Source organism: Rana temporaria, chromosome 8 (assembly GCF_905171775.1).
Source record: "Rana temporaria chromosome 8, aRanTem1.1, whole genome shotgun sequence".
Taxonomy (NCBI): domain Eukaryota; kingdom Metazoa; phylum Chordata; class Amphibia; order Anura; family Ranidae; genus Rana; species Rana temporaria.
Genome location: NC_053496.1, coordinates 127,559,308 through 127,581,514, shown reverse-complemented (window position 1 = coordinate 127,581,514; position 22,207 = coordinate 127,559,308). Strand labels below are relative to the sequence as shown.

General features: G+C 43.8%; 1 protein-coding gene across 1 annotated transcript in view; it reads right to left on the bottom strand.

The window, feature by feature from the left end:
* Window positions 1–21,926, bottom strand: part of LOC120909060 (pulmonary surfactant-associated protein D-like) — a 61,497-nt gene extending 39,571 nt beyond the window's left edge. Inside the window, exons 1-3 of the mRNA XM_040320684.1 lie at window positions 21,830–21,926; window positions 21,559–21,737; window positions 9,816–9,896 (exon numbers count right to left, since the gene is read on the bottom strand). Coding sequence (XP_040176618.1) covers window positions 9,816–9,896; window positions 21,559–21,721 — 244 coding nt within the window. The 5' untranslated portion in view covers window positions 21,722–21,737; window positions 21,830–21,926. The remainder of the gene's footprint in view (window positions 1–9,815; window positions 9,897–21,558; window positions 21,738–21,829) is intronic.
* Between the last annotated feature and the right edge of the window lie 281 nt (window positions 21,927–22,207).

The following is a 22,207-nucleotide window of genomic DNA, read 5'->3' as shown; positions in this document are numbered from 1 at the left end:
CGTTCGCTGAACATCAAACAATTTGGGGTGTTCGCGGCACACCCTTTAAAAGTCTATGGGAGAAATCAAAAGTGCTAATTTAAAAATTGAATATGCAAGTTATTGGCATAAAAAGTGTTTGGGGACCCGGGTCCTGCCCCAGGGGACATGTATCAATGCAAAAAAAAGTTTTAAAAACTGAAGTTTTTTCGGGAGAAGTGATTTTAATAATGCTTAAAGTGGAACAATAAAAGTGAAATATTCTTTTAAATTTCATACCTGGGGTGTGTCTATAGTATGCCTGTAAAGTAGCGCATGTTTTCCGTGCTAAGAAAAGTCCCTGCACAAAATGAAATTTCTAAAGGGAAAAAAGTCATTTAAAACTGATCACGGCTATAATGAATTGTCGGGTCCCGGCAATACAGATAAAAGTTATTGAAAAAAAAAAACAGCATGGGTTCCCCCTTAGTCCATTATCAGGCCCTTTGGGTCTGGTATGAATATTAAGAGGAACCCCGAACCCCCAAAAAAAAGCGTGGGGTCCCCCCAAATTCAATATCAGGCCCTTCAGGTCTGGTATGGATATTAAGGGGAACCCTGCGCCGTTTAAAAAAAAAACATGGTGTGGGGTTCCCCTAAAAAATCCATACCAGACCCTTATCAGAGCACGCAACCTGCAGGAAAAGAGGGGGACAAGAGAGCGCCCCCCCTCCTGAACCATACTAGGCCACATGCCCTCAACATGGGGAGGATGTTCCCATGTTGATGGGGAACATGGCGTGGGGTTTCCTCCAAAAATCCATACCAGACCCTTATCCGAGCAAGCAACCTGGCAGGTTGCAGGAAAAGAGGGGGACGAGAGAGCGCCCCCCTCCTGAACCGTACTAGGCCACATGCCCTCAACATGGGGAGGATGTTCCCATGTTGATGGGGACAAGGGCCTCATCCCCACAACCCTTGCCGGTGGTTGTGGGGGTCTGCAGGCGGGGGGGCTTATCGGAATCTGGAAGCCCACTTTAACAAAGGGGACCCCCAGATACCGTCCCCCCTATGTGAATTGGTAAGGGGTACATTGTACCCCTACCATTTCACAAAGAAAAAGTGTGAAAATATTAAAAATGACAGAAGACGGCTTGGGACAAGTCCTTTATTAAAAATAAAAAAATAAAACAACCATTCCAGCGATGTAATCCAGTCTGTCCAGTGTTGTAATCCATTCTCGATGTCCTGCGGTAATTCATTCTCCAGCTATGCTCTCCAGCGAGGAACAAAGCACGATCTTGCCTGCACCGGAGGCACCCGCCTAATGACGCGCAAGCTGTTTGACAGTTCTTTTATAACCGATGGCCGGGCCATCTGTGACAAGTGACCCCACCCCCTCTGACACATCACGGGAAAGCCTTGTGACTCATTAGAGGGGCGGGGTCACCCAACCACTTCACAGGTGGCCCCACCCTCGGTTATAAAAGAACTGTCAAACAACTTGTGCGTCATTAGGCGGGTTCCTCCGGTGCAGGCAAGATTGTGCTTCGCTCCTCGCCGGAGAGCATCGCTGGAGAATGAATCACCGCGGGACATCTAGAATGGATTACAATGCTGGACAAGCTGGATTACATCGCTGGAATGGTTTTTTATTTTATTTATTTTTTACTTTTAATCCCAAGCCGTCTTCTGTAATTTTTAATATTTTCACACTTTGTCTTTGTAAAAATGGTAGGGGTAAGTGCCCCTTACCAATTTACATAGAGATCTGGGGGTCTCCTTTGTTAAAGGAGGCTTCCAGATTGTGAAAAGCCCACTACCTACAGACCCCCGCAACCACCGGGCAAGGGTTGTGGGGATGAGGCCCTTGTCCCCATCAACATGGGGACATCCTCCCCATGTTGAGGGTATGTGGTCTGGTACGGTTCAGGAGGGGGGGTGCTCTCTCGTCCCCCCTCTTTTCCTGCTGCCTGCCAGGTTTTTTGGCCTCGGGTAAGGGTCTAGTATGGATTTTTGGGGGATACCCCACACCATTTTTTTTATTTTGGCGCAGGGTTCCCCTTAATATCCATACCAGACCTGAAGGGCCTGATATGGAATTTAAGGGGGACCCCCACACTTTTTTTTTTACTTTGGTTCTGGGTTCCCCTTAATATTCATACCAGACCCAAATGGCCTGGTAATGAACTAAGGAGGAAACCATGCTGTTTTTTTCAATGACTTATTGAAATAACGTATCTGTATTGCCGGGACCGGACAATTCATTATAGCCGCAACTTATGTGCAAACCAATCAATATATGCTTTTTGCGAATTTTATTACCAAAAATATGTAGAAGAATACATATTGGCCTAAACTGAGGAAAAAAATTGCTTTTATAAAAAAAATTGGGGCTATTTATTACAGCAAAAAGTATAAAATATTGTATTTTTTTTTTTTCAAAATTGACGCTCTTTTTTTGTTTATAGCGCAAAAAATAAAAAACGCAGAGGTGATCAAATGCCACCAAAAGACTTTTTTTTTGGTACTACATCGCACAACAATTGTCAGTTAAAGCGAAACAGGGTTGTATCACAAAAAATGGCCAGGTCATTGAGCAGCCAATTCTTCCAGGGCTGAAGTGGTTAACCAGTTAAGGACCCCTTCACGCCGATATACGTCGGCAGAAGGGCACGGCTGGGCACAGGCACGTACAGGTACGTCGCCCTTAAGAGCCCAGCCGTGGGTGGCGACCTAGTCCTGAGCTCCGTGACCGCGCCCGCGGGACCCGTGGACCCAATCGCCGCTGTCGTCTAGCGATCAAGTCACAGGAGCTGAAGAACGGGGAGTGTAAACAAACCTTCCCCGTTCTTCTCTGTGGCTTGTCACTGATCGTCTGTTCCCTGTCATAGGGAACGACGATCAGTGATGTCACACGACCAGCCACGCCCCTACAGTAAAAAAAAAAACACAATAGGACACACTTAACCCCTTAGAGCCCCCTAGTGTTTAACCCCTTCACTGCCATTGTCATTTTCACAGTAATCAGTGCATTTTTATAGCACTTTTCACGAACGTACTTGCACCCGGCGGATTAATATACGTGGTTTAGGTAAGTCGTACGTCCGGCGTAAAGTTGCGACTCATAAAGCAGGTGTAAGTCAGCAGCATCAATGCAAATGGCTGCACCAGGGAACACAGCCGTGGTTTTTTACATAGTTTACGTAGTACGTGAATAGGGCTAGTCGTAGGTTACGTTCAAGTCGTAGGCAGTGATTCGATGTAACTTAGGCAGTTGTTTCGAAGCGATTCTGAGCATGCGCACTGGGAAGCATCCATGGGACGGCGCATGCGCCGTTCATTATTCGTATCTTGATGGTGCTCGGCCCATCATTTACATGGGGTCACACCTCATTAGCATGGCTCACGCCCACTGCCACTTACGACGAGTTACGCCGAGGGAACCCAGCGTAGATTAGGGAGCAAGTGCTTTGTGAATACTGTGCTCGCCGCTCTGCGCTATGTCGGCGTAGCGTATATTCGACACGCTACGCCGGCATAACTATGCGCCGTTGTATGTGAATCCAGGCCATACTATTTATGTGAAGCCAGAATATGGTGTCACTGAGGTGTACTTTAAAAATGTTCATGTTATTTATTTCCACAAACAGTTTAGGCATCCCAAAGCACATTATTTAAAGAAATTGCATTATTTTTACGTTGCTCTTTGAACCACTCCAAAATAGCTTCTCCTCTTCGAGCAATAACTTTCATTTAACTTTTTCTTTGGCTTCCTGGCATCCTTCTTTGAAACCTCCTCTGTACCACATGTTATTCCTCTTTGGGAACCTTACCTTTATCAGTTGTTTGTTGAAGGGAAGGATGATATATATTATATACTATACATTGTACTTCCAGATTCTAACAATCCTCCTGCCTGCAGACCCCCACAACCACTGGCCAGGGTTGTGGGGAAGAGGCCCTTGTCCTAATCAACATGGCAAAGCAACCCCACAATGCTGAGGGAGTATCTTGGTATGGTTCAAGGGGGTGGGGGTGCATGCTTATCTACCCCCCCCCCCCCCTGCTTGGCTGAATTGATGCCGCGTACACACGGACATTTTTCTTGTTTTAGAAAAAACAAAGTTTTTCTCGACGTGATTCTTGTCGAGGCTGCCTTGCACGCACAAAGTGAAAGTTCCTTTTAGATGGTGCCACCCTTTGGGCTGCTTTTACTGATTTGGTGTTAGTAAAAGTTTGGTGAGAGACGATTCGTGCTTTTCAGTTTGTTACTGCCTGACGAATGTGCTATCTCCATTACGAACGCTAGTTTTACCAGAACGAGCGCTCCCGTCTCATAACTTGCTTCTGAGCATGCATGTTTTTTTCCCGTCGTTAAAGCCTACACATGATCACTTTTCACAACGTGAAAAATGACAACGTGAAAAACGAGGCGAAAATTTAGAGCATGTTCTAAATTTTTAATGGCCATTGTTGACGTCGCGAAAAATGCTTTGCAGCCGATCGTTTTTAATGACATAAAAAAAAAAATTGACGTCATGAAAAACGGTCGTGTGTACGCGGCATCAGGGTTGGGTCTTCAAAAATGATATAAAATACATTACCATATATAAAAAAACAGGAGTGGTGTTATGTTTAGTGGTGTGCCTGCTATATTTGTCCCTGACACACACAGTACTGTTTTTATCATTTTCTACGTATTTTTTTCTTCAAATTTAAAACCCTTTTGTTTCCAAAACATTTTCTTTTTCCAGTAATGTAATTTGTATAATTTTTGAAGTCTGTGGTACTACTTGTGTACTGATTCGGATTGGCCCAATAGCTTGTGGGTGGGTGCTATATAAGACTCCACAAAAATAGAGGCAGGTAAGCTTTCTGATGATGCAAGTCGCCACCATTGACGTCAGTTCTGGTTGGGCATCCTACGTCACTTCCTGACGTTTGAAACACACGCCTGCTTTATGCAAGGGGTATTGCTGTAAACACCATAAGGCTGTTTGTAACGTTGCTCATTCTAGCACCTTTGAATTGTAAGCTCAATAATTTATACCTTTTATCTCTATTTGAATAAAATACTAACCCATGATTTTTACCATTTCCTTTGTGTGGATGATTATGTTGAATTGAGGGAGAGTTTTACTGGAGTGTCTGAGCCTTGTGGATCCACCCTACCTTGGCCCTGGAATTATTTGAAGGAAAACTTTTGTGAGCATTGGTCATCGCAAATGTCCGCGAGCCGCAAGTTTGCGGCGGGCCCCATTGACTTTAATGGCAGGCGAATATTAAAAACCTTCAGGTCATATTTGCAGCCACAAAATACTTACTAGCTGTGCACAAATAGTCTCACAACATGGACACTGACCTACCAGAAGTATTAAGTGAAAAACCGGATACATAAGTATGTGCCGGCCATTACAAGCCCCAAAAATTAGCCAACAGGCGTTCACCTAACAGCAAACAACTTTGTATTCTGTGGCTGGAGGTACATTAAGCCATTCACTGGATACAGAAGTAAGTGTCAGCCATTACAGGCCCTAAAAATTAGCCCACAGGCGTTCACGCCTGGCAGTAGGGCCTGCCTCTTCCTGTCATTTTTTAAATGGCCCTGTGACAAAAGTCTCTAGAGAAGCGCAGTATATGTGGAAGAAGGTATATAACAAATTCTGTCGTTTTGGGGTGCCACTGGTTTATTTCACCAGTTATGAAACTTTTTTTGTGTGTGTAGCAGAGGAAATGCAGCGAAAGAGGCAAAAATCCAGCAGTAACCAAATACACCGACAGTCACAATGCTGCACAATACAAATCCACTTTAATATGCTTTCTATATTCGAAAGTATATTATAAGTGTATATTACACCTATATACTGCAGTGCACAGCAAGTAGCACACCTATACCAGTGCTTGAAAGGACTTTTAGGACCTGTTAGGTGGCGATTTGTGTCCCTGCTCAAAACAGCACCCTCTCCCTATACTGACAAAAAGTATATGAATGTATTAGTCCTCGTACAAACGACCGAACATGTCTGCTGAAACTGGTCCGCGGACCAGTTTCCGCGGACATGTTCGGTCGTGTGTAGGGCCGGCCAGACCGGATTCCCGGCCTAGCGGACAGGTTTCCAGCGGACCAATGTTTCTTAGCATGCTAAGAAACATGTCCGCTGGAAGCCTGTCCGTCGGACATGTTCGGTCGTCTGTATGACTCTTGCATGCGTCGTATAGTATATACACACCTATATACTAGAGCAAGTGGCACACCTATACCAGTCCTTAAAAATACTTTTGTGGACCTTTTAGATAGCTATTTGATTGAATACAGCCTGTCCCTGCTCCAAACAGCACCCTCTCCTTACACTGACAAAAAGCAGAATGTAAGATGGCCGCCAGATCAGGTCTATTTATAAGGTAGGTGGTATGTCCATGTGCTGAAATGTCTCAATTGGCTGTCCTGCACCACCTGATGGATGTGTCATAGGTCAAAGTTCTTACCCATGTAAAATTGCGGACTGCCGCGAACATCGCCAGATGTCCGACGGTTTGGCGGACCGAAAGTTTGGCGAAAGCTTGCCACGAAACGACCGCCTGGCGAACCGGCAGGCCATCACTACTCCCCACCAAACGGCTATCTCGCTTGGGATCTTCAAGATTGGGAACTCAGTCGACTACTGGGCTCCCCACCACAGCTTAAATGTTCCGGACCAACATGGTCCCAGAACCAGGAACACCGCGTGGCACGCGCACCCCAGCCTGGAAGGCCATTACACCGGGGCGCCGTGATGCAGTCAACCTAAAGGTGGGTGCCTCACTCGAAGAAGAAGAAGACCCAGACCAATGGCGTCTGTCCCATAAATTCCCTCCCCCAGCATGCACAGCGAGGAAACTCCATCCTGATTGGCTGCTAGGGAAGAGCACCCAAACCTCAACTCCACTGCTGCCAAGTAACCAGACGCTATATATATATATATATATTATATATATATTTTATGGTTGAACTGGGTGGACTTGTGTCTTTTTTCAACCTGACTAACTATGTAACTATGAGTTTGAAGTGCAGACTTTCAACTTTAACCACTTAAAGCGGAAGTAAACCCATCCATAAAACAGTTTGATTTCTGGCTCACGCCGGAAATGCAATACTCCCATTGGTTGTGCTCTCAACCAAACTGTTAAACCATCCAATGGCTGGTGTCTAAACTGATCACATGTGCAGCACCATGGCAGTTGTAGATTAAACAGAGGCAAAGATGGCAGCTTTCTTGGCTGAAAACAATAGGGAGGTTTACTTACACTGTAAGGACCACCCACTGCATATATACTGCGGCAGGGCGGCCCTACATACATGTACGTCATTTTGTGCACGAGTTACTGTGGGTGCACACCCGCTGCACAGCGGGGGAGACGATCAGCTACAATGTCTGCCGGCCACCCACGATTGCTCCTCAGAGAGGCAGAAAGGGCATCTTCCAATGTTAACAATCAGATCCCCGTTCTGTCAGGGGAATACAGTGTGATCGTCTGTTCCTAGTGATCAGGAACAGCGATAGCTCTGTACTGTCAGTCAGTCCTCTCCCTCTACAGTTAGAAACACCTCCCTAGGACACACTTAACACCTTGATCGCCCCCTAGTGTTAAACCCTTCCCTGCCACTGTCATTTATACATTAATAAGTGGCTACTTTTAGCTCTGAATACTGTAATAATGTCACTGGTCCCAAAAAAGTGTCAGAAGTATCCAATCTGTCCACCGCAATGTTGCAATAATGCTAAAAATCGATAATCACCAGCAATACTACTAAAAAAAAATTAATGAATAATAAAAATGCCATAAATCTATCCCCTAGTTGTGCAAACCAATCAATATACGCTTATTGCATTTTTTTTTTAACAAAAATATGTAGAAGAATACATATTGGTCTAAACTGATAAAGAATTTTTTTTTTATATTTTTTGGGGGGGATATTTATTATAGCAAAAAGTTAAAAATATTTTTGATCAAATACCACCAAAAGAAAGCTCTATTTGTGGGGAAAAAAGGACATCAACTTTGTTTGGGTACAGCGTCACACAACAATTGTCAGTTAAAGCGAGGCAGTGCCGTATTGCAAAAAGTGGCCTGGTCATTAAGGGGGTAAAACCTTCCAGTCCTTAACCACTTAAGACCCGGACCTTTAGGCAGGTAAAGGACCCAGACAATTTTTGCGATTCGGCACTGCGTCGCTTTAACTGACAATTGCGCGGTTGTGCGACGTGGCTCCCAAACAAAATTGGCATCCTTTTTTTCCCACAAATAGAGCTTTCTTTTGGTGGTATTTGATCACCTCAGCGGTTTTTATTTTTTGCGCTATAAACAAAAATAGAGCAACAATTTTGAAAAAAATGGAATATTTTTTACTTTTTGCTATAATAAATATCCCCCAAAAATGTATAAAAAAACAAAAATTCCCTCAGTTTAGGCCGATACATATTCTTCTACCTATTTTTGGTAAAAAAAATCGCAATAAGCGTTTATCGATTTGGTTTGCCCAAAATGTATAGCGTTTACAAAATAGGGGATAGTTTTATTGCATTTTTATTTATTTTTTTTCTACTAATGGTGGCGATTAGCGAGTTTTTTCATGACTGCGACATTATGGTGGACACATCGGACAATTTTGACACATTTTTGGGACCATTGTCATTTTCACAGCAAAAAATTCATTAAAAATGCATTGTTTACTGTTAAAATGACAATTCCAGGTTGGGAGTTAACCACTAGGGGGCGCTGAAGGGGTTAAGTGTGACCTCATCTGTGTTTCTAACTGTAGGGGGGGTGGGGCTGGGCGTGTGACGTCATTGATCGTGTTTCCCTATTACAGGGAACACACGATCAATGACAGCGCCACAGTGAAGTACGGGGAAGCTGTGTTTACACACAGCTTTTCCCATTCTTCAGCTCCAGGGACCGGTCGCGGGACTCCAGCGGCGATCGTGTCCACGGGTCCCGCGGCTGCGGTCACGGAGCTTCGGACCGGGTCACAACCCATGGCTGGGCACTTAAGGAGGAAGTACCTGTACGTGCTTGTGCCCAGCCGTGCCATTCTGCCGACGTATATCTGCAGGAGGCGGTCCTTAAGTGGTTAAGTGGTTATTCAAGGAGTTGAACATAAATATCAAGTACACATTTTAGGAACTGCAACCATTTATTTATTTTTTATTTATTTATATAATCTTTATTTTTGACACAAGGAATACATATTAGCCAACAATACCTCATTGATGAGGGTTTGCAGATTAGCAGAAATAAATACATCAACATGTCTGATTACAAAAACAGGGAAAACAGAGGGTAATGGGTAGGGAGATTAGGAAAGGGGGGGATGCATACAAGGCCACATTTCTAAGGGGGGTATCCCCAAATGATCCTGGGTAGGAACACGACCCATGCTATAGGTAAACATCATATACTCCAGGGTGCCTCCCCACGAGGCGGCCACCAAGGACCTGGCCAGCTCCACCCCCAGAGAAAGGCTGCAACAAGGCCTCTATTAAACTTCCGCTCAGGGGTAGACCTCTGTTACATGACCACCCAGGTTAAGTTCCTCACCTAGTGCAACCAAAAATATATTACAAGAACAGTAACTGGAAAAAAAATACATAACAAAAAGTATAAAAGTAAGTAAAAAAAAAGGGGGGGAAAGCAATATAATAATAAATAAAGAAAAAAGTATGATTTTCCCCATGAACCGTAAAGTTGTAGAAAAAACGCCTTTCTACCACGAGATGCTATGGCAAGCCTTGGTGCTTATTATTATCTACTTTGTTCTGTCATACCCTGAAATGTAGATTACTTCAGTGATACATTCTGACAGACTATCTTACCTGTGACTCCAGTCTTTCCCGTTTCTCCTATTGGTCCTACTTTACCAGGAGGACCTAGGATTCCCCTTTCCCCTCTTTCACCTGTAAGACATGTAATACAGGACAATGATATTGACGGTTTGCAATATTCATGTGGTATAGTAATAGATATAATACTAATACTAAAATATTATGGCACACATATACAGTATCTCACAAGATAATGTAAATATTTTATTATATCTTTTCATGTGACAACACTGAAGAAATGACAATGTAAAGTAGTGTAGAGCTTGTATAACAGTGTACATTTGCTGTCCCCTCAAAATAACCCAGCACACAGACATTAAAGTCTAAACCGCTGGCAACAAAAGTGAGTACACCCTAAGTGTACTTGTGAGATACTGTGATATTAAGTGAATTTAAAGGGTCACTAAAGGAAAAAAATGTTTTTGCTGAAATTACTGTTTACAGGGCATAGAGACATAAGTTAACTGATTCCCTTTAAAAATGATTACAAATAGATAAAAATCAATCATATAATGTGCCTGCAGGTTAGTTTCACTTTTAAACTGGTTTCATGTTCCTGTGAACTAGAGAGACACACAGAACAAAAACAAACAAATCCAGGGCAGTGTTTTGTATTTAAAATTAATCTGATTGGTTCTGTTAAGTTTTAGACACACAATAATGACAGCTTAGCAGGGGCGGACTGACCATTCGGTCATTCGGTCATTGCCCGAGGGCCCCGTGGTGGGGGGGCCCGGGCTGGCTCAGTCCGTCCCTGGAGGTGCCCGCAGCAGTGTCAGCTTCTACACAATTAAAAAAAACGGAGTCTGTACTCTGTACCCCCATATGCCTTGTATAAGAGGCTCGCTCGGGAGTTATGAGCTTCCCAGGGGTGGATGGCTCATCAGAGCCGTGAGCCGTGCGTGTGGGGATGTACAGTGACACTGTGACAGGCGCTCCGGCCACCTCTCTCCCCACCTCTCTCCCCTGTGCTTCAGCTGAGGGGGCGGGGCCATAAGTCACTGCCTCGGAGGACTGCATGTGAAGGAGCTGCTGCTGCTGGACTGGAGAGGCAGAGCACACTGAATTGCAAAGACACAGGAACGAATGCCTTGTGTTGTGTGCTGGTTAGCAGGTCAGTGTGATAAGTAATGAAAGCCCTGTGATTGCAGTTACCGTGACAGTGTCTAATCTGTGTAATAAGAGCCATGCCCATGCTGATTGTTTCTTTACCTTCTTGTCCTGTGCTGTGTCTGTGCTTATTTACCAGGTAGCAGGTCATGTCAGGGGCTATTCACTAGTGCACATGTTGAGCCATCCATCCCGGTGTCTTGTTGAGATAGTTCCCCTATCGGATAGGTTCCGACCTCGACTGCGCAGGCGCTGCACTTGCGCAGTCGGAGGCTACGAAAATCTCCAAGCCAGAAGAGCTGTTTGTTAGCTGTAAACAGAGCATATGCAATGAACACTGCGCTCGCTCCTGACCCAATGCTTGGTGCTGGTTACACACACCCCCAGTTTGTTGATATTCTCAATATGACATCCACCCCTTTGACAAAAGCACTGGCCATCGAGTGGAGGAGCCGTGTATAACCAGCCCCAAGCATCGGGTCGGGAGCGAGCGCATTGCGCATGCTCCATTTACAGCGGACAAACAGCTGTTCAGCCTCAGAGATTTCCGTAGACTCTGACTGAGCATGCACAGTTGAGGTCGGAAACTATCAGATAGAGGAACCATATCGTCAGGACACCAGCCAGCTCATACCTCCCGACCCCCTCATATACAACAGCCACATCAACCTAGCTAGTGGGATTTAATGGTTCAAGGCACTGCTTTCTCGGGGGTACAGACTCAGTTTTTTTTTATTGTGTATGATAAGCTGCCACTGTTGCGGGCACCTCCAGTGGCGGACTGAGCCGGCCCGGGCCCTGCCACCACGGTGCCCTCGGGCAGTTACCGACTGACTGGTCAATCCGCCCCTGCACACTGATATCTGGTACACTGAATGCCACTCAGTGTGTAGATATCAGTGTTATATATAGGGAATAGCACTTAGACCTGGTTCACATTGAAGCAATTTACCATGCGATTTGACATGTCAAATCGCATGGCAATGGCACTAACCAAATCGGTGCGATGCCCCATTTGTGGCGCCGATTCCCAAAAGTAGTTTCTGTACAACTTTTGGCGACTTCTTGGTGCAATTTCCATAGACATCTGTGCTGCAACCCTCACAGATGTCTCTGAAATCACCCGCCAAATTCGCACTGATATGCGGGTATGAAATCATGCGAGTTTAGCTGAACTGTCTCGCACAATTTCATTCCCGCTGTCAGTGCGAACCTGGACTAAAGCTGATTCACACCTATGGCATTTTTTGTGCATTTTGCAGATTTGCACAACAATCCATTTAACATGGTTTCCTATGGAACACGTTCTGTAGTGCAAATCTGCAAAATGCAAAAAGCACTAAAAATGCCATAGGTGTGAATCCAGCCTAAGTGAGTGTTATTCCCTATATATATTCCTTACGTTGGTGGTCAGTGGGAAGAATGTTCCTTACATTGGTGATCAGTGAGAAGAATGTCCCTTACATTGGTGATCAGTGAGAAGAATGTCCCTTACATTGGTGATCAGTGGGAAGAATGTCCCTTACATTGGTGATCAGTGGGAAGAATGTCCCTTACATTGGTGATCAGTGGGAAGAATGTTCCTTACATTGGTGATCAGTGAGAAGAATGTCCCTTACATTGGTGGTCAGTGAGAAGAATGTTCCTTACATTGGTGATCAGTGGGAAGAATGTCCCTTACATTGGTGATCAGTGGGAAGAATGTCCCTTACATTGGTGATCAGTGGGAAGAATGTCCCTTACATTGGTGATCAGTGGGAAGAATGTTCCTTACATTGGTGATCAGTGAGAAGAATGTCCCTTACATTGGTGGTCAGTGAGAAGAATGTTCCTTACATTGGTGATCAGTGGGAAGAATGTCCCTTACATTGGTGATCAGTGGGAAGAATGTCCCTTACATTGGTGATCAGTGGGAAGAATGTCCCTTACATTGGTGATCAGTGAGAAGAATGTCCCTTACATTGGTGATCAGTGGGAAGAATGTCCCTTACATTGGTGATCAGTGGGAAGAATGTCCCTTACATTGGTGATCAGTGGGAAGAATGTTCCTTACATTGGTGATCAGTGGGAAGAATGTCCCTTACATTGCTGATCAGTGGGAAGAATGTCCCTTACATTGGTGATCAGTGGGAAGAATGTCCCTTACATTGGTGATCAGTGGGAAGAATGTCCCTTACATTGGTGATCAGTGGGAAGAATGTCCCTTACATTGGTGATCAGTGGGAAGAATGTCCCTTACATTGGTGATCAGTGGGAAGAATGTCCCTTACATTGGTGGTCAGTGAGAAGAATGTTCCTTACATTGGTGATCAGTGGGAAGAATGTCCCTTACATTGGTGATCAGTGGGAAGAATGTCCCTTACATTGGTGATCAGTGGGAAGAATGTCCCTTACATTGGTGATCAGTGGGAAGAATGTCCCTTACATTGGTGATCAGTGGGAAGAATGTTCCTTACATTGGTGATCAGTGGGAAGAATGTTCCTTACATTGGTGATCAGTGGGAAGAATGTTCCTTACATTGCTGATCAGTGGGAAGAATGCTCCTTACATTGGTGATCAGTGGGAAGAATGTCCCTTACATTGGTGATCAGTGGGAACAATGTCCCTTACATTGGTGATCAGTGAGAAGAATGTCCCTTACATTGGTGATCAGTGAGAAGAATGTCCCTTACATTGGTGGTCAGTTGGAAGGATGTCCCTTACATTGGTGATCAGTGAGAAGAATGTTCCTTACATTGGTGATCAGTGGGGAGAATGTTCCTTACATTGGTGATCAGTGGGAAGAATGTCCCTTACATTGGTGATCAGTGGGAAGAATGTCCCTTACATTGGTGATCAGTGGGAAGAATGTCCCTTACATTGGTGATCAGTGAGAAGAATGTCCCTTACATTGGTGATCAGTGAGAAGAATGTCCCTTACATTGGTGATCAGTGGGAAGAATGTCCCTTACATTGGTGATCAGTGGGAAGAATGTTCCTTACATTGGTGATCAGTGGGAAGAATGTTCCTTACATTGGTGATCAGTGGGAAGAATGTCCCTTACATTGGTGGTCAGTGGGAAGAATGTCCCTTACATTGGTGATCAGTGGGAAGAAGGAGGAGGACACACCCAAGGAGCTCTCTGAGAGATCCAACCTTTTCCAAGCCTGGGCCTTGCCTGCTAGCTTGGCCCAGGAATAATGCCTGATCCTGGGGGAGGCCCCGGGACGGATCCCCCTGATGATACGGGGCCTAGTGAGGAGGAGGTGGAGGATCTGTCTGTAGGTCCAGGCCCTGCTGTGGATGCGAATGTCTTCAGTCAGAAGAGCATTGATTGTTTTAGGGCGATTGGAAGAGCTGAAGAAAAACTTAAAATTTTAAAGGCTGAACACAAATCCTTCAAAATCAAATATTTCCAGGCCTGGAGTAAAAATCGTTTGGCCATGAAGCCTGAGTTGCAGGAATTGGAGGAAAAGGTAAAGGAACAATCTTTATTATTGGAAAAGCTGAAAGATAAAAGTGGAGAAAAGTTTGATAATGAGAGGAGATTTGCCAGCCAGACAGCAAGTTCCAGGGACCAGCAACAGCCTCAGATAATGGATGACCCGGGTCCATCTGCCTCTGCACCTCTCCCTCCATGTCAGGGCTTGGAATCGCCGACGGCAACCAGCCAGGGTGTTGAGAGGGAGCATGGCACCCTGAAATGTATCCAGGAGATGGAGTCACCCCTGAGAGCACACAAGCCTGCTTTTACAGAAGTCCCTGAAGCCAAGCCAGTACAGGTGGAGAAATGTCAGCACACCTCACTGCCTTCCAAGATGTCTGCCCAACCTGCTGTGGTGGACGGTGTCCTGACTAAGGAGCAGAAAAGGAAGGCCTTGTGCAAAGCGCTGCCTGGAGTTTCTGCTGGGACCTGTAGTTCCTCTGTACAATGTATGCCTGTTACCAGCAATGAGATTGCCTCACCTGAGCCTCCCTGTGGTGGGGGAGGGGATCAGCATATTGCACCATGTGCAGTGGAAGAAGCAATGGAGGTTTCACCTGTTGCAGTGTCAGACCAGCCTGCACTATCCCCTGATGACAACCCTGTCCTGACAGAAGAGAACCGACCAGCTGAAGCTTCTACAAGCACAGCAGTGGGAACTGACACTGCTGGGAAGACTGCAGGGACTGTGAATATTCCAGCAAGTACTAAGAATGACAGTAATGATAAAACAATGGATGTGGTGGGTGGTGAAGGGGTTAATACTGCTGCGAAAAATAAAAATGACATTCCTCCCCCTGCTCAGCAGAGGAAAGACTCACCGACTGTTCAGACCAAATCTGTGCAATCGATATCTGCTACAAATGTGTCAGATGGTTCAAAACAAACCAATGTTTTATCTGCTGGGAGCTACGCGTCAGTTTTGGGGAGTCGCACCAAGGAGGGTGGGGGGAATGGTGCAAATGTTGGTGGTCACAATTTGGGGGGGTTTAGTGGGGGGATGGTTGGTGGGTACAAGAGAAGAAATGTGGTCCAGTTGAAGTGGGAGGGGGAGGGGACCCCACCAGTTAGGGGGAGGGTAGCAGAGTTGATCCTGGAAATGGGATTTAAAGTCGCAGACATTTTTGCTTTGATTTGTCCCGTTGGGAGTTGGGAATTTGATTTGTCCTTTGTAAAACCTGAGGGTCTGGATTTGTTTTGGGAACGTTTTAGGGGGCGCAGGGACCTTCCGCAGTGGAATGGTTGGATGCCAAAGGTGGTTTCCAGGCAGCCTCTAATAAAATCAGTGACGATCCTTGTGCGTAACGAATCCATCCCAGAGGCTGATTTGATAGTGTGGTTACGCCGATATGGTGAGGTCCTCGCTCCACTGCGGAAGGTCCTTGATCAGCATGGGATATGGACAGGGGCCTGGACAGTGTCACTAAAATTGGGGGTGCAGGGAAATGTTGTTCAACATCTGCCCTGTTCAGCCTTTCTGGGGAGGGATAGGCTGACCATTTTTTACCAGGGTCAGCCTAAGGTGTGCAATAAATGTGGTGACAAGGGCCATTTTGCCTCCACCTGCACCCGCAAGAAATGTTCTTTGTGCCAGGAGCTTGGCCATTTGGCTAAAGACTGTACTGACATTCGGGGGAATTTGTGCCAAAAACTTGGTCACCCCTACAGTCAATGCCCGGAGGCATTACATAACCTGCCAGGGTTGGAGGCTGAGCTGCAGAGGCTGGATAAGGAGGATGAGGCCACTGAAACTCTTGTTGTCCCTCCTGTGTCTGTGACACCTGTTTCTGTTCCCCCTAGTGATGTGGTCCCTGGGTCTGTCCCTTCTGTGTCTGTGACATCTGTTTCTGTTCCCCCCAGTGATGTGGTCCCTGAGTCTGTCCCTTCTGTGTCTGTGACATCTGTTTCTGTCCCCCCTAGTGATGTGGTCCCTGAGTCTGTCCCTTCTGTGTCTGTGACATCTGTTTCTGTTCCCCCTAGAGATGTAGTCCCTAAATCTGTCCCTCTTGTCCCTAATCCATCTATTCGTAGATCCTCCAGACTGGCGGAGGCTGCTGGGGGGGCAGGTTTAGCGGATCTTCCCACTCAGCCTCCAGTCCCTGTCCCTCGGCAGCGCAAGCGTGGTCAGGGGAATGTGGGGGTGCTGGATGGGGGTGGGGCTGATGGAGGGGTGTCCATACCCCATGTCTCACATTCCATTGATGGGGATTCGGATGAGGAGGGGTGGGAGAAAATTAGGAGGAGGAAAAAAATGAAGAGAAAGACAAGAAAACCGGTCGTCTCTTCCTCAGAGTCGGATCCAAGAGGGGTTCCCCTTGGTAACACCTTTAATGTGTTGTCGGGTGATGAGATGTCTTTGTCTTCCTCTTTTTCATCTATGGATGAGGGGGAGTCACGTAGTTTGAAGAGAGCGGTTTCTGGTGATGAGAGTGTGGTGAAGGTCAAGAAACGACTACCCCAATCATCCTGATGGCAGTTCCCCCTCCGATAAAGGTGGCGACCATTAATGTCGCCAGCATTAAATCTGCAAGAGCTCGTGATATGGCCTTATTTTTGCTCAGCGAGTTTGATGCCGAGATTTTATTTTTGCAAGAGACCTGGCTCCATACTTTGGCCGATGTCCATCTGGCAAAAAGGGAGTGGAGATGCGGTCCCTCCTTTTGGTCTCTTGCGGCTGAGCCCTGCAGCGGAGTTGCTGTACTTTTTGAAACCGATATGGTAACGCGCCGGCGGGTAATTGAGGTAGAAATACGTGGATGTATGGTGTTGGACGTTTCTTAGAAGGGCTGCATGCATAATGGGTGCGGGTTTGTTTCTTGACCTTGCAGGTTTGTCTGGTGTAGTGGTGTGAGTTTGTATTAAGATTTATTTTCCCAGTGATTACATAATTTTTGCTTTGCTGTAAAGTCTTTTGTTTGAGAGCAGATTTGCTATATTTATTTTCATTTATGTAAATATGTGTATATTTATGTATATCTTATAGTGATTTTATGCTTTTTGTTTGCAAGACTTTTAATAAACAAAATTGGGAAGAATGTCCCTTACATTGGTGGTCAGTGAGAAGAATGTCCCTTACATTGGTGGTCAGTGGGAAGAATGTCCCTTACATTGGTGATCAGTGAGAAGAATGTCCCTTACATTGGTGATCAGTGGGAAGAATGTCCCTTACATTGGTGATCAGTGGGAAGAATGTCCCTTACATTGGTGATCAGTGGGAAGAATGTCCCTTACATTGGTGATCAGTGGGAAGAATGTCCCTTACATTGGTGATCAGTGGGAAGAATGTCCCTTACATTGGTGATCAGTGGGAAGAATGTCCCTTACATTGGTGATCAGTGGGAAGAATGTTCTTTACATTGGTGATCATCAGTGGGAAGAATGTTTTAATTCCTATAATAAACATTTATTTTGAACAGTGTGTAGAGAAATTCTTTGAACGCCTGCAATGTGGGCAGTGCAATATGTAGGTGGGACTTTGTGTGAATGTAGCTTTAACGTGGGCGGGGACACATGGGCGGAGACACAGGGGGCCCCATGATCTCCTTTTGCCCGGGGGCCCCATGAACTGTCAGTCCGCCCCTGCAGCTTAGACCAAGTTAGAAGCTCCCAGTACTATGGTTATAAGGAAACAGACAACCAGGAAGTGTGGAGAGCAGAATTACAGCAACTTCAAAGCAAAAACGAACAATAAGGACATGAAACCAGTACTGCAGTAAGGTAAAGGAAGCTATTTAGCTAAAAAAAAAAATTCCTTTAGTGATCCTTTAATGCTACAGAAAGCTGTCAGAGACTGGGAAAATGCAATAAGAGATAGTCAAAGACTATGGGCAAGATGGTACGAGACTAGAGACATGCTACCTAGAAATGTGCACTACTGTTTTCATTTTCATTTTATTCTTAGTGATTTTTTTTTTTTTTTCATTTTTCGGATCATTTGTTATGGTGTCTATTTGTAAATTCGTAAAATTGGAAAGTTTTGAAGATTCAGAAATCCCAAAATCCAAAAATTCTGAAATTTGGAAATTCGAAAATCCGAAAATTAGAAAATCTGAAATAACTAGCTAATAATAACTGAATTATTCGTAACTATTAATACGATACAAATGTATACAAATACGAATTTATGCAAAGTTACGAATTATCCGAAATAACAAATGCTGTATTTAAACAAATGGAACGGAATTAATTTTTAATACATAATTATAATTAATCATTTTTATTATTATTATTGTTATTTATTTTTATAAATTTGTTACATTCTATTCATTTAGATACAGCATTCATTATTTTGGATAATTCGTAACTTCGGATAAATTCGTATTCGTTACTTACAGCCAAATTTGAAAGGAAATTCCAATACCTATAATTTAATAGTTAGTAATATTTAAGTTATTATTAGTTAGTTATTTTCAAATTTTCGGGTTTTTGGATTTTCTAATTTACAAATTTTCGAATTTACAAATTTACGAATTTACAAATATTCAATACAATTTGTTAACAGTTTTTTGTTCATTCGGATATTTCCGAATTAACGAATTTGTAAAAAATGTGTTAAAACAAATTCGGAATGAAACTAATTCCTACCACAGAAAAAAAGGTGGACAGCATAATTAAAAAAGTAATACAGTATGTGCAAAATTAACAAAAGCATTTAACTACTAGAAGCCAGTCTAAAGCCAGTCTAGAAGCCTGTCTGCAGGGGCCACAAATGTCAAACAGTAATGGCGCGTACACACGATCATTTTTCGGCATGAAAAAAAAAACGTTGTTTTTTCCAACTTCATCATTAAAACGACGTTGCCCACACACGATCGTTTAAAAAAAATGCTATAGTAAAGCGCGGTGACGTACAACACGTACGACGGCACTATAAAGGGGAAGTTCCATGCGGATGGCGCCACCCTTGGGGCTGCTTTGGCTGATTTTGTGTTAGTAAAAGACGATTCACGCTTTTCTGTCTGTTACAGCATGATGAATGTGCTTACTCCATTACGAACGGTAGTTTTACCAGAACGAGCGCTTCCATCTCATAACTTGCTTCTGAGCATGCGCAGGTTTTTAACGTCGTTTTAGCCCACACACGATCATTTTTTACAACCCGAAAAACGACATTGTTTAAAACTTTGTTAAAAAATGCAGCATGTTCGAAAAAAAAATGTTGTCGTGGGCATCAGGCATGCATATCACTGAACCAAGAGCTTGTCCACATTATGCACAGCTAGGAGTAGTAGTTGTCAGAAATACAATGAATATAAAAAGTCTAAAATGTCAGGTTTCTGTGATGTAAAAAAATGAGACAAAGATGAATCAATTCATAACTTTTTCCGCATTTAAAGGGGTTGTAAAGGAATTTTTTTTTCCTAAATAGCTTCCTTTACCTTAGTGCAGTCCTCCTTCACTTACCTCATCCTTCGATTTTGCTTTTAAATGTCCTTATTTCTTCTGAGAAATGCTCACTTCCTGTCTGTAACTACACACCGTAATGAGGGGGGAGGGGGCGAGCAGGCAAGTCAGGACACTCTCTACTTTTCAGATAGAGAAAGGAGCTGTGTGTTAGTGGGCGTCCTGACACTCCGGCTCGCCCCCTCCCCCCTCAAGAGGCTTTCTCCACACCAGGGAGAAAGCCTAGCATTACAGTGTGTAGTTACAGACAGAAGAACAGGAAGTGAGGATTTCTCAAAAGAAATAAGGACATTTAAAAGCAAAATCGAAGGGTGGTAAGTAAAGGAGGACTGCACTAAGGTAAAGGAAGCTATTTAGGGAAAAACAAATGTTTCCTTTACAACCCCTTTAATGTGACCTATAAATGGTACAACTCGATAGAAAAACAAACTAAAATCTTTTCTGGGGGGTAAATATAAAACAAAATAAATGTGGTTGCATAAGTGTCCACACCCTCTTATAACTGGGGATGTAGCTGTATTCAGAATTAAGCATTTACATTCAAACTCATGTTAATGAGTCAGTACACACCTGCCTTAATTTAAAGTGCCTCTGATTAATCCCAAATAAAGTTCAACTGTTCTAGTAGGTCTGTCCAGACATTTTCTTAGTCACATCCTACAGCAAAAGCCATGGTCCGCAGAGAGCTTCCAAAGCATCAGAGGGATCTCATTGTTAAAAGGTATAAGTCAGGAGAAGGCTACATAAGAATTTCCAATGCATTAGATATGCCATCGAATACAGTGAAAACAGTCATTATCAAGTGGAGAAAATATGGCACAACAGTGACATTACCAAGAATTGGACGTCCCTCCAAAATTGATGAAAATTCGAGAAGAAATCTGGCCAGGGAGGCTGCCAAGAGGCCTACAGCAACATTAAAGAAGCTGCAGGAATATATGGCAAGTACTGGCTGTGTGGTACATGTGACAACAATCTCCCGTATTTTTCATATGTCTTTTTTAGCCAAAATTCCAAAAGATATGTTTGGCCCAAAAACAACACTGCACATCACTAAAAGAACACCATACCCACTGTGTAGCATTGTGGTGACAGCATCATTCTTTGGGACTGTTTTTGTTCAGCTGAAACAGGGGCCTTAGTCAAGGTTCAGGGAATTATGAACAGTTCCATATACCAGTCAATGTTGGCACAAAACCTTAGGGCTTTTGCTAGAAAGCTGAACATGAAAAGGAAGTTCATCTTTCAGCATGACAACGACCCAAAGCATACATCCAAATCAACAAAGAAATGGCTTCACTGGAAGAATAATAATGTTTTGGAATGGCCCAGCCAGAGCCCAGACCTGAATCCAATTGAAAATCTGTGGGTTGATCTGAAGAGGGCTGTGCACAGGGGATGCCCTCTTAATCTGACAGATTCAATGCGTTTTTGTAAAGAACAGTGGGCAAATATTGTCAAGTCAAGATGCGCCATGCTGATATTGAAATACACAACTCTGAACATTAGCATTATGGCTCGTGAAGACATTGTTTGTCCTCTTTGTATCAAACAGTGGCATGATTTATCTTGTCTATTTCTTTACTGTGTTCATAAGGGCTAACAAATGTTTTTGGGGCATTTAATTTTCTGCCAGCCAAATGACTGACAATGTACAGTAACACTGCTGAATGGAGATAACTAATATGAACATTTCAAAACGGGTATTGTATTTCAAATAAATGTTGACATTAAAGTAAAAGATAATGAATCTCACCTGGATCACCCTTTGGTCCAATAGCCCCATCTCTTCCATCTCTACCATTTAAACCTGGAAGACCTTGTACAATAGAACAAGTGGCTGGTGTTTCTGAATGTCCAAGGGTAAAAACCACAGCCACAACAACTAGGATGCATAGACACTTTGTAAGATAATTCATAGTTCAGCCGTTCAATCTGTGGCAAAATAAAAGCATCAGTTCCCCTCATGTATTACATTTATTGTTCAACTCATTAAATGGAAGTTAATGTGATAAAATAATACTTGCCTAGGTATTGTTGAAGTAATTCAGTTTTCTTTACTATCTGAATCTGCTCCCAACCAAACTTGTATCGCAACAAACTATGGTGTGTGTTCATTTTATCTGCAAAGATATCGATTATTCTGGATTGTCTGGAACTTTGTACCTGATGAAAGAGGTCAGTGTCTATATATGGAACATGTATGTTTTTCATGTATCCTCCTTTTTGTAAAAAAAGTTTACTACTACTACTGTAGATAAAAAAAAATATAAAGAAAGAAGGGGGGTGTGCATATTGTATAGACTTCCCTATAATAGCATTAGAAAAATAGGCACCCATGTTTTATTTTGTTACAGTGAAGTGTTAAGGCAGAATAATTCATTACACCTGAAAAGTTATGGTAT